This window comes from Ptychodera flava, unplaced genomic scaffold (assembly GCF_041260155.1).
Source record: "Ptychodera flava strain L36383 unplaced genomic scaffold, AS_Pfla_20210202 Scaffold_37__1_contigs__length_1687728_pilon, whole genome shotgun sequence".
Taxonomy (NCBI): Eukaryota; Metazoa; Hemichordata; class Enteropneusta; family Ptychoderidae; genus Ptychodera; species Ptychodera flava.
In genome coordinates this window covers 636,233-649,908 of record NW_027248359.1, presented here as the reverse complement: position 1 = coordinate 649,908, position 13,676 = coordinate 636,233, and the positions used below count along the sequence as shown (strand labels likewise).

The window sequence follows — 13,676 nt, the reverse complement described above, 5'->3', positions numbered from 1 at the left end:
CGGAAGAACTAGTCGACTTAGAAAGATAAGGCGAGATATATAAACAAATAAATGCTGCCAAAAATATTATAGTGGATTTTGATGACACATCGTAGAATATTTTCTTTTAAGAAAATATTAGTATAGTATATAAGGACAGTACAATGGAGCCAGTCGTGAACGAATATAAGATAAGCCAATTGGCCGATATACTTAAACTCGATTTAAATAGAGGGCTAGATACTCAGAATTACCTATACACTATGTATCGATCAGAGATAACAGATTCGGCGGGAAACATTTTCCTTATGGAAGATCCCTTTGATGGAGAACAGAGGATAGATTTCAATGGTATCAGAGACATATTAATAAAGACATGGAAGGCTGAAGGGGACCATTCCGATTTTCTTCGAAAGCTTACAACTTATTATCATAAAAAGCAGCACCGCTTACGTGTAGCATTCGACAGGGGAGATTTAGAAAAAGATTTTCCTGAAGTCGAGCGAGTCAAGGACATCGCTAAGATTGATATCGAAGGTATGGCCGAGAAGGGAAAGATGTATAAAGTTTTAACAATGATGGAAGTCAGTTTATTAGATCCCAAAGACGAGAAAAGTAAGCCACAAATTCGTAAATTGTATAAATAATTGAAAGGTATATACACAAAATACGGCGGTCAGGAGACTAAGATGAAAAAAGACTTAATAATTAAATACGAAGATGCGCTTGAATATATTGAACTTGAAGGTTCTGGTCTAGTTTTCGATAAGATCCTTAATTTTAGAGTAATTCTGTTAAAACTTCGACTGGGCGCGGGCATCCCTTCGACACGCGATAGCCCGATTCAACTGCCTGAATGGTTAAAAAATAAGCATTGTGTTAGTAATCTGATTCTTCCGCCCCGAGGCCCTGATGGTAGTGACACCGGTAGCTGCTTCCAATACTCAGTTGTAGCAAGTATAAAGTTAAGTGACAAGGAGTTTTGCAAGAAGAAGGGGGGTCAGGTAAGAAATAACTGGAATACGTACACCAAGTTTATTACTGATTACTGTTGGGATGGTATTCCATTTCCTACACCTATAGAAGATGTGACCATATTCGAGAAGTTCGAGCGGCAAAATCCGAGAGTTAAGTTACAAGTATGGTCGATTCACGAAAATGATACTGAATCGCGCGACATACCAATCATATATTATGGTAACAATGATGCATGTTCCGTAGCCAATATCTTACTAATAGTAAGTGCCGCGGGCGGAGACGGTCACTTCGTGCCAATTACTTCATTAAGTCGTCTTCTTAATTCTCGTAATGATCGTAAGAATGAGCACAGACGGAAGTGTTGTTGTTTAAGTTGTGGGAAAGGGTTTGCAGAGAAAGAAGAATTGGAAATACATCAGGAGTATTTGTGAACAGACATGGCTAAGGCAGTTTTCCTAAGAGAGTGTGTCAATTCGAAGGACATAAGAAGAAGGTTCCTTACCCCTACGTCGTCTATGCAGATACTGAGGCAATTATTGAGAAGGACACCGGCCGACACATTCCTATTAGTCTTTCGTATGTTATTATTGAACGGTGGCCGGGCTCCGAAGGCGAGCCGGAAATTTTTGATAAAAGAACATTCACAGGTACAGATTGTGTTACAGAATTTCTCAAGGAAATGAAGGAAATGGCTGAGTATTATTCAGGAATATATTATTGTAAAATAAAACCGATGAAAGAGGCGAAGCACCAGACTTGCATTGCATGTGCGGCGCCCGCCGGATACCGAGTAGTGAAGGATCCTACGACTTTTTATTGTGAAGGGTGTCGCCCGTCGAGAACCATTCCTATCTACTTTCACAACTTCAAGGGGTATGATAGCAGTTTTATTATAAAAAAGTTACACGAATTCGACGCCGGCGGCCCAGAGCCGAAAATAATAGCTAAAACTGCCAATGGAATCATGGGTGTTTATGAAAACATTTATCTTTAGTGCTTCAATTGTTGTCGGCGGAGAGTGGCCAAACCGGAAGAGGAAGGTGGTGAAACGTTTCTTTTCGATAAAGTTTATGGATAGTTTACAACTAATGAAAGATCCGTTGGATAAGTTGGCGAAGACTGTGCCAGAGGATGGATGGATGGTGTCACTTACGTACCCGGACATTAAAGGGGGAAAGGTTTCTTCCCCTACGAATATTTAGACTCGGTTGAGAGACTGGGAGAGGAGGAGCTCCCGGAGAGGGACAAATTTTATAGCAAACTAAAGGAAGAGGATATCTCAGAGTCCGATTACGAACACGCATTGAAGGTGTGGGACGAAGTTGGATGTCGGACAATTAAAGATTATATGGAATTCTATTGTGAGACCGACGTTCTCCTTCTTGCAAATATATTCGAAAATTTCCGAAACACATGTTTAGACATATATAAGCTGGATCCAGCCCACTATATGTCGGCGCCCGGCTTGACATGGGATGCTATGTTACTTTACACAGGTAATAAATTTGGGCTCATTCAAGATGCCGAGCAGATGAATTTCGTACAGAAGGGAATTAGAGGCGGTATCAGCCAGTGTGATATTCATTACTTACAGACAAATCATCCTGCTTATGCGACAGAAGAGCCTGGCGGAGCTGGTGGGAACTGGGATCCGGATAAACCATTGTCTGAAATAAAATATCTCGATGCAAACAATCTCTACGGCTGGGCAATGAGTCAACCAATGCCAACGGGCGGACTTCATTGGATGACGATGGAAGAATTGTTAGAATGGTCTGCTCAGAATGGCGGAGCAGGACTGGATTGGGGACCCGGCGCTAGATTTCCACCAAGTTTTCTAGAAGTAGACTTAGAATATCCAGCTGAATTACATGAAGAACACAGCGATTTGCCATTAGCACCACATCACTATGAATTTCCGAGGCAGGGCACTCGACTGATTACAAGTGTGTTGGACAGAGAGCGGTACGTCTTACACTACAAGTTGCTTGAATTCTATCTTCGGATGGGAATGAGGTTGAAAAAGATTTATCGGGTGCTTGCTTTCGATGAGGCTCCGTGTCTCGCGGAATATATCAACTTTAACACTAAAATAAGGGCAAACGGGAAGACAGATTTTGAAAAGAATTTCTATAAGCTTATGAATAATGCAATGGTTGGCAAGACAATAGAAGACATTCGAAAGTATAGAAATTTTAAATTTGTTTCGAGCAGTTCTGATAAATACCAAAAGTATATACCAAATATGAAGTATAGAACTTTTATATCTAGGAAAGAGGATGGCGATTCCTGCGACAGTGCTCTCTTGGAACTGAAAAGGGATCGATATGAATATAAAAAACCAGTTTTCATTGGCGCGGCGGTGCTTGAACTTTCCAAGCTGCTTATGTATGAGACGCATTACAATTACTTTCGAAAACGGTTCCCTGGAATACGATTAGCCTACATAGATACTGACAGTTTTATTTACAGTGTACCTCTTCCTTCCCCGGATGTAACTTTTAATGATATAGTTAGGGAAGATGTGGAAAAGAATGGTAAGGAGTCGATATATGATACTAGTGGGATGAAAGATGAGATGGGAGTTCCGAAGATTAATAAAAAAGTGATAGGTAAATTTAAAGATGAGTTGAATGGTGTACCTATTCTTGAATTTGTCGGCATACGCTCAAAAGTGTACGCTTTTCGGACTCCAACTTCGGAGACGAAAAAAAATAAAGGGATAAAAGATGTCTGTGTTTGTAAACAATTAAACTTTGAAAACTATAAGAATCTGTTTGAAACTGGGGAGGAGCCGGAGCAGGCACATTTTGTGCAATTTGTGCGGAAAGCCGGTGAGATTAGGAGCAAAGACTGTAATAAAATCATGATATCAGTCAATGATATCAAACGTGTGCTGTTATACAATCCAGACACGGGCGAATGGCTGGCAGAAACATGGCCGATAGGACTGATCTACGATTACGGTTAAAATTATAAAGACTTTAATCTACTATTTTCAACAGAGACTTGGGCATCACTGATAACATAAACGTGGGCAAATATATTATCATCGCGAGCGTCGTCGCCAACTTTTACTGAAGTGTCCATTTTTATTATCTCAAGTTGAATTCCATCCTTTGTGTTCATTACTCTAAGACCATTTCCATGAAACTCAATATCTTTAAAACTACGCAGATCGATAAACAGACAAAATTTATTCTTCAAATAATCGACCTCATCTATATCAATTTCACACCAATCTTTATCTTCAGCAAAATACCGTCGCGCCTCTCGCCAAAATGTCTTGGTATCATCTTCTGAGCGTACACTTTATTTGCAATGCCTTCGATTGATACAGACACAGATTCAATGGATGGTTTAAAAAAGTTCACTGTTCAGTTCTGTCTGATTCTGATTTTTAGTGAAGAGTAATAAGATACCTCTAATGCTAAGTCGTGGCACATTTATATTTTCATTGATAACCGTGGTTGATTCTTTGAATGGGATTGTTCTAAAATAATGTATATGCTCGTAGAGAAAACTTTTTCCACTGTTGTAATAACCAGCAGTATCTCTCGCGAGTACGGGATCAGAAATTGTTTCGTATTCCATTTGAATGTTTTTTAATTTATAATTGGGTGTAACAACATTATTACTAACAAGTAATTGGGAGGCGGGTGCCAACGTAATTTCCCATTCGATATGACTCCCTAACGCTTTTGGATATGCAACTCCATGACCTGTTATTAGGGGATGAGTGAGACGAATAGCATATTTTGTTTTATATGTGTCGAAAAGTAAAAGATCGTCCCATTTTGAAAGGCTGTCGGCATTTGCATTGACCGCGCCACTTCTCAACTTTCTTAGATTTTCGTTCTGAATTCCGTACAGTGTCATGTTCGTTCTCTCCTTTTTATGTTTGAAGAGATCACGATAACATTCAATAAGGTTATATTTATTCAAATTGAAAAGTGCCTGACCCTCAAATGTGAGAACCATACGCTCCACCAAATTTTTTGCAACATTTTGTACTACTCGGTTATCTTCGTGACCCGTTACTTCGAGATCAAAAACCAGGTTGAAAGTGTTAGGAACTAGTACTACTCCGCTTTCTAACTTCGGACATCGTATGATAAGTGTCTGGCCTGGATCTGCCTCACTTGGATTATGAGCAATCACATGATGAGTTCTTTCTGACTTTGTTCCATTCGGTATTCGGTTGATGAAATTCGGTGATAATGTTCTATCGTACCCCATTTTTCGTGTAATGTATATAGTAGTGAAGAAAAAAAGAAAGAAATGAAGTTAAAAAGAAAATAATCACATCTTTACATAAATATTTCCGTCTGCCTGAAATATAAATCGATTACCTTTGTCGCGAATCAATCGAAGAACCCAATATTCTTGGAGATGATGAGCCTCTTGGTCATCCTCAGTATCCTGGAATACAGCTATGAATTCTAGTCGCTTAAAGAAGTTAGTCTTTTGACATTCCTTCACGAAAGCTAAAATGTTATGATACAGATTATCATCTTTGAGTCGGACACCTGGATTTGCCCGAAGGATATGTCGATTTACCCGTCGAAGTTTACACCATTCCAATTCGACAGAGAAACCAAACAGGTCTTTATTTTTAGAAAGAAACTTTGCAATATTCTTTTCACCAAACATGTCGATTCCGTAGGGGAGAGTCATATATTAATACATAATTTTATTTATAATGACTAATGTTAATCCAGTTAAAAATATTCATAGCTGTTCTCCAAGTAATCAAACCACCGATCCCGCTGTTTTTAATAGAAAACTGACAAGTGAACCGATTAAACCTGGTATTGCAGCAGCACTTTTTGCGGCCAAGGTTTTTAACCATTCACCAAATTGCTTTACAATTTCTTTCGCTTTTGTGTATACTTTGGGCGGACCTGAACCACCTGTGTTTGCTCCAGTTCCTGCTCCTCCCCCTCCTCCTTTAGTCACAGCCAGGGCAATTGTTGATATTGTCATTCCAAGGGCAGTAAGTAATGCAGCGATTGTTATACCGTTCCGCTTAAATAACTCTTTCAGTTTCAACCTTAGTGATAAATCTGGATCAGAAATGACATCACGAAGAGACCTAGTCAACGCCAGTCTTTCACGTGCCCCGCTGATCATATCATGTTGTACTTCAATTCGATTATTAATTTTAGCTAGTCTTGTTCTGAGTTCGGGTGTAAGTTCTGTCTGCTCTGACGTAATTTTATCTCTTTCATTGTAAAGCTCATTAAGACGCATATTCGCCATCTTTAATTCATCAACAAAAGCTCTATATTCAGGGTTTAGATTGTTCCATTGTTCGATTTTATTTTCAAAAGCTTGTATTTTATCTGCATTACCAGAAGCATCTTGCCGTAAGAATGTCAGTTCATCTTTGTATATACCCATGTCTTCTGGCGTCATCTTCTCAGCCGGTATTTTATCATTTTTCACATCTTCAGAATACAATGTACGACTCACATATTCGGGCTCTGCGCTGTCCCCCGTCTTACTGTATACTTTAGTTACAAATTCAGATCCTCCCGCTTCTTTTTTTACTGTCTTGACACGTCCTGTATCTTTTGATAGCCTGAGCTCTTTATAATACAGCTTTCCATCCCTAATCTTTGCATTAGTAATCAATTCAATTCGTGCTGATTCATCGGTAATATTATTCTCATCTAAGAATTGTTCAGCCATTTGTATTTCAATTGTTACTCTATATCTAGTCGAAGGATCTACCTGCGGGCTCCGCGCGCTTGAGCCAGCCTGGGAAGGATCGGCTTCTGCAAAGGCATAATCATCGGTAAAAGATGTTTCAGCAGTAGCATCGTCATCATTTAAATTTGCATCATCGAAATCCTGGAGTGGTATATCTTCTCCTCCTTCTGCCATATTGTCTTTCTATATTACTACAATTATTTTTTATCATCCCTTACATATACAGTAAAAAATGCACATCTCAGTTGTTGAAAGCGTTGAACAATTGGCCGACTATATAGAAAGAACTAGCGCTGCATATCGTCGCAGTTATAAATTGATGGGTCGAATTGATATGGCTCTCAATATTACTAAGGGAATTCTTGTAAGTTCAGCTGTAATAGCGGCAATTCCTACAGTTCCAGTTCTTTTAGCTTTAACTCCTATACCAGTGTTATTATTGATGTAATACAAGGAAAAAAGGGGTGTAGCAAAGAGACGAGAGAAGTATAAACATTATTATGTGCAATATAAGCAGTTGTTTACTCAAATACAAGAAAAAGGTGCAACAACAGAAAACGAGTCAGAACTTATTCAGAACATATTCAAACAGGCACTAGAAATACAAAAACAAGAAGGATTTAGTCCGCCGCTGGAACGATACCTACGACATTATGGATTAAATGGATATGAAAGTTAGTTAACGAGATCGTTCAGAAAAAATTCTGTAGAAAATGTTTCTGAAAACTGTAGAGACTCAGACCTCTGAAACCACATGACAAGTTGCTAAGCAACCGGAACGGTATTGCAAAAGTCCCACTGGAAAAGGTATTGCGCAACATCCCTACGGTTCCGGTAGGGTATGTAGCTGCGCACTGTAGAGGGGGTGGGTCCACTGGTCATCAAATATAACAACCATTCAAATTCTACCGGTTCTTTCAGTGTTGGTTCCAATAACTATATCACACACGCCTAATTCGCTCATTCAGAGCTATTTGGACTCCAATCCATCTGTAGAGCTTGAAAGTGCCAGTCTGTGTTGAAGAGTCTCCGTCCATTATTGAAATGTGGCTATTTCTTTCTGTACAGATGTTGAAATACCAGGAAAAACACTGACGTCAGTTTCCGGTAGCTATTACAATGAGTAATCTGTCAATGAGTGACGTCAGTGCCGACTGTCCACGTACGTGAGGTCACCCTCACTTCATGTAGGGGACCTACCAGCAGCTTTCATGTCTATACATACCACACTGAATTATTTTTAGATAACCATCTAGTAGCCATATCGATAACAAAGCCCGTTCCGGCTCCGGGGTTACCGGCAACGAGTAGTTCTGGGGAAGGAGCACAACTAGCTTGACTCCGTCGACCGGCCGAAATGGGGAACACTCGTTCTGAAGGGAGGTAATAATTTTTCTTTTTTAAAATTTTTAGTACAGTATATATTGATGTTAGGTGCAGTCATAGCTAGCGCTGAGTGACCTTACTCAGGAACTCCCTCTTTACGCACATGCGCTTAAGAGGGAGTTCCCTTGTAGTTATTTCGAATAAAATGGTTTAAAAATTTCGTCCGAAAATCCAATAATTACTTACTACTAACAAACAAACAAACAAACAAACAAACAGAAAACGACATCACGTTGTTGAATTCCACATTTAGGGTGACCCCTTCCTTTTACACCTCTAGGCGGTAAAACGCCTAAGTCTTACTGATATATCTAATCAACTTATTTACAATTCATTACTCAGTAATTGATGCATTATACACTTTAATTCGTTGGACTGATGTTGTTTCCCAAACGAAATCTTGGGAACTTAAAAAAGTATTTTTATTCTAACACGCAGAAAAAAAAATCAGTTTTAGGCGTACGATGAACGTATTTGATAATTATCACGGTGACTGTAATTTAATTTAAATAATGTTGCGGGTCTGTAGGGTGTCTCGAGGTAAAAGGAGGACAAAAAGGTGAAATTTTAATTGAAAATACTTGTAATCATGATGTATTTCTAAAGATTACCTTCTGCCCTTGCTGTTAACGTTTGACTTCTGTTTTCCCCATAATCATTTTGACTTACAACTGTTATGTTGTAACGTGACCCTGCAACCAAACCACTTATGTTGACAGAGATGTCTCCTAGTTCGTTATCGTTGATCAGTTCCGTCGTTTTCTTCACCCCTTCAGGCAATTTTACGTACTCCACGTAGAATTTCTGATCGTCGCCACCGTTAAAACCCGCTATCCAATGCACGGTAGTGATGTCTGTTGTTGTACTGATCTCAATATCTGACACTGCATCCGGAGCAGCTGCGAAATAAAATAACGTAAACGATAACACGAATAAGTAAAATATGCCGATAACATACTTAAGTTGATGCAAGTACACAAATGTAACTATAATACGTAACATTTTGCTTGGTATACTTGACTTACTACGTCTATTTGAAAAATTAATTATTTAAGAAAACTTACATTTTCCTGAGAGAACTATGACAATCTCGACATCTCCGTGAATATTTCTACCTCTGCAATAATAGGTCCCATGATCACTTTTGCTGACATTTTCAATGCACAGCGTGCTTTCTTGCATTGGTTTCTTTGGGTCTTCTCTGACATATCGTCTGTTATCCACAGGCAGGGATTTGTTTCCATGTTGATCATACCATTTTATAGAGGGGACAGGATTGCCATTCATCTGACATTGCAAAATAGCATTTTCACCCACGTTGACTGCTACTCTCCTGTTATATTTCTCATCAGCGGGGAAAGGTGCATCTTCAAAAATAAACAAATCAAACACGATTATATGCAAAGTTTATTGTTGAAAAAAGGAAAAAACAGGAACAGTAAAGTTTTCGTACAAAGATATATCATTTCTGTTTTCTACAAATTAAAATTAATCTAAACTCACATTGTACATCCAATCGTATCTCCTGTGATTTAAATGTTTGTTCTGAGAAATTCCGGTTATTGGCTACGCAGTGTATTGAAAAATTGTAGTGTTTATAGGTTAATTTGATTTGACGTTTTTCTTCTGAAATTGTTCCATGGAAGTAACCTTGCCGGTGTTCTGTTTCACTTGATGACTTCATTTCAATCCCACCCATGTACCACGATATATCGGCGGGTGGGTTACTGCTACAGGATGTACACTGAAGTGTCAACCTTGAATTGACTACCAATTCATTTCCAGTGGCCGATGTTGTTAGCTGTGTAGAACAGTTTTTAGGCTTGTTTGGCGGGACTGTAAATAATTGATAATATACAATTAGTACACGTGTCTTGTGAAGAAAACTTTTATTTCCAAATCACTTTTTACTTAGTAACCTACAGTCACCGTTTGAATGGATGATCATAATTGATCCTGATGCCCCTAACCCAAGCAAAGAGATCGATAAACAATAATTGTCCATATTTTTTTTTAAATAGTTTCATTCTACATTCTAAATAAGTCGTATCCTTACATAAAATTGAAAGAATGATTTCCTTTGAGAATACATCATTTGCATCTTTGAAGTCAGGATTCTTTGCTGAACATCCTATCTTTGCTGCATTGTCGTCATGTGTAAGTTTCATGTGTATTTGCTCTTTCGTTATAAATCCGCTGTGTCCACTACTTTCTTCGGTAATCGTTGTTATGTTGACTACACTATGATGACCTCTTAAAGGTGAACCGTCCATATACCACGTGATTGTTGAAGCGGGATTACTCCGGCTTGTTGAGCACGTAAGATCCAATGACCCGCCATTCTTCATGACTGTATTTCCTGACAGAAACACCTCTTTGGACCTATCTGTAAAAATCGATAGGTTGCAGTAAATCATCATCTTTATCTAGAATATTAACAAGTTGTAGAACGGTGTTATGCATTTCTAAAGAAAGTGTTTGAAATCAATTTTGGTTTAAATATATGCTAGGACATGCATACATTTTCAAAGTAATGATAATATTAATATAACGTAAAAATATACTAGGAATACTCTGGAACACATAAACATTATACCATCATGCAACATGCAATAAATAAATTATAAGTAAGGAAACGTTTGTCGTTTATGAGGCAAAATGTTCAATGTTAAAAGTCGAAAAAGTTTTTATGAAAGGTAAAATGATGTGGTGATCGGAAACAGTCAGAATGTCTAAAAAATAACTGTAAATAAACATTTAACTTTGACCCTCGCTATGTCTTTCTTTCTCTCTGTCTGTCTGTCTGTCTGTCTGTCTCTCTCTGTCTCTCTCTCTCTCTCTCTCTTCTCCTCTCTCTCTCTCTCCTCTCTCTCTCTCTCTCTCTCTCTCTCTCTCTCTCTCTCTCTCTCTCTCTCTCTCTCTCTCTCTCTCTCTCTCTCTCTCTCTCTCTCTCTCTCTCTTTATATACTTACATAGTACGTCAAGGTATGTGTAATGCGACCCGTGTCCGAAACCACCAATTTCACCACAAAAAGTGTTTCTCGCTCTGCAAGTGTACTTCCCGTTATCGTTATCTGATATATTTACATTTTGCAGTTTTAGCGTACGTCCATTAACAACAGAACCACTTGGCGTTATCCACTCAAACTTGTCAACATCAGGAACGGCCTTTGCATCGCATTGCAATAACGTGTCATATCCTTGCTTTACTCGTTGAACTGGAAGTGTTTCTACCCTAGGGTTATCTGACAAGATAAATACAAAATATGCGATCAAAAGGAAACACGGTGTCATATGGTTATGACAAGGTGACAGGATGCATTATGTTTCCTTGATTCGGTATAAATATAGCTAAAGAAAACAACTGTAAGATGGAAAGTGTTGTTTGTTTTACTGTTTGAGAATAGCTTTAAGGCAGACATCCAACTAGTCTCAGATTCTATTTATTGATAATAACAAAATTAAAATAGATGCAAAGGCTAATAAACAGACTGTGAAAAATAAAATCTTAACATTATGCATTATACTTTTCCGGTCACCTCTTGGGCACCTTCACTTTACTGACGTTGGCGCCGCCTACCCGTGAGGGGTGACTGGAATGTTGCTCACGCTTATGTTTTGGCGAGGTGGTTGTCGAATTCGGTCGAAAATCACACGAAACGAGCGTTCTTGAAGCAAATTAAGTACAGGTATGAATTTTGAGAATGCTGGGGAACGATCGACGGTTACATAATAGACAAACTTGGTACTTTTCACAGTGAAATCGAACGTCGAAGATGACATGGTGGCATAATCCCTATAGGAAATAGCCATTTGGTTTCCAGACTTGAGTTTTTGTCTCGCTTATTGTACACACGTCTATAAGGCGAATAGTCCCAGAGCTTAATAGCTCACGAGTGACTGTGAATATACTGACAATCATGCACTAAACGGGAGCTGCCTTCTCTCATCGGTACACTCAGCTTCGCATGCAAGTGCATGCCAGCAGGCCGCATCGTCCTCCTCCGCCGTACGATCGACCAAATCATGACTACATGAATGCGATCCGACGCAAAGTGGTGGTGCGACTTCCTACCGACATGGAACAGCTCGCCTCATTCCTCGAAATGTAGTGGACTCTCCCATGTAACATGGAACTCTACACTGATGCCTCAGGCATACTTGGATGCGGTGGCTACTACAATGATCGCTGGTTCAGCATCGCCTGGCCCAGCTCCCTGCAAGCCTCAATCAAGTGGAAAAAGATCTACCAAATACTCGTCACATGTTCAATTTGGGGGCATCACTGGCATGGCCATTGCGTGCTGTTTCATTGCGACAATCAAACTGTTGTACCATCCGGAAAAAAGGCACAACAAGATGCCCAGGCATCATGAGACTAGTAAAAAGCATCTTTTATGAGGCAGCCAAAGGAGACTTCCATGTCATGATCGCCCTCGTCAATGGAATCAATAACTCAATCGCCGATTCACTTTATCGTTCACAGATGGAGAGATTCAGAGCATTGGCGGCATAAGCAGAAGACGACCCTACGCCGGTACTGATAAGCCTGCACCCGTCCCGCTTGCTACACGACGACTGTCGGGGCGATAGGTGGTCTATGTCGAGAATACTGTCGCGGACAACATACGACACGCGTACCAGGTAATGCACCAACATGTTGAAAGCGGATACATCGACGACGTAACGACGCATGCTCTTCTGCAACGGATGCTACAAAGGATCAGGCAAAGCATAGGCAAAGTGTGCTAGCCATGGCTGCTGATCACCATCGACCTACTCCGCCGCCTCAAGGAATGTCTACGCCAGCGTGATGACATGTGTAGCAATGACAAACTCATGATATAGGCCAGCTTTGTACTGGCATTCTACGCCTTCCTGAGAGTAAGTGAGTTCACCCTGCGAACACCCACACAATTCAATGAAAACACCACCTTGCTTACCGCGATATTGTTGCTTATGGATGCGATCGAAATCAGGATAACAACTGGACCTCTGTGTGTGCGGTCTATGCCTACATGAAGTATACACCGAGAGCCGCGTCTGCGTGCGTGCAGGAGAACCAGCGTTCAGATACACAATGGGACGTGGCTCATGCGCCAACGACTGAATCTCTGCCTGTGGGAACTGCTAACTTTAGGCGGAATCGCCGATGCTAGTCTGTGCGCTACGCCAAAGTCGGCCTGCCCGACTGGCTCATCAAGACGCTTGGCAGATGGAAAGGCGACGCATAGCAGATCGACATCAAAACGTCGCACTTGACGCTCGATGCAGTGCTGACATAATTTTGGGGTTACTGTCATGGGCCTGCTGTGGGTGCCCGGTAACACGTTGCCCGACGTGCGGTGGGATCCCGTGAGGGACCCCGTACCGCCGTCCAGGCCGCTGCGACGCCTCAACGCCCCCGCCGTGGCAGTACGTGCATCCTGGTAAGGGAGCCGTCATTCTTTATGGCCAGGGGGGGTCGGAGGAATCTGAGGGGGGTCACTCAAAAAATCGAAAGCTACAAGGGGGGTTGCTCAAAAGTTGAGAACAAGAAAGGGGGGGCTACTCAATTTTGTTGACATGTATTGAAGCATTTAGTGGAGTTATGAATTAATACAACAATAATAGTAAAG

At 40.3% G+C, this 13,676-nt stretch overlaps 1 protein-coding gene across 1 annotated transcript in view; it reads right to left on the bottom strand.

Annotated features, from left to right (window-relative positions):
- The window catches only part of LOC139127810 (nephrin-like), a 65,397-nt gene that overhangs the window by 16,011 nt on the left and 35,710 nt on the right, over positions 1-13,676 (bottom strand). The window contains exons 6-10 of the mRNA XM_070693678.1: positions 11,031-11,303; positions 10,115-10,444; positions 9,562-9,894; positions 9,123-9,425; positions 8,670-8,957 (exon numbers count right to left, since the gene is read on the bottom strand). Of these exons, the coding sequence (XP_070549779.1) occupies positions 8,670-8,957; positions 9,123-9,425; positions 9,562-9,894; positions 10,115-10,444; positions 11,031-11,303 (1,527 nt within the window). The remainder of the gene's footprint in view (positions 1-8,669; positions 8,958-9,122; positions 9,426-9,561; positions 9,895-10,114; positions 10,445-11,030; positions 11,304-13,676) is intronic.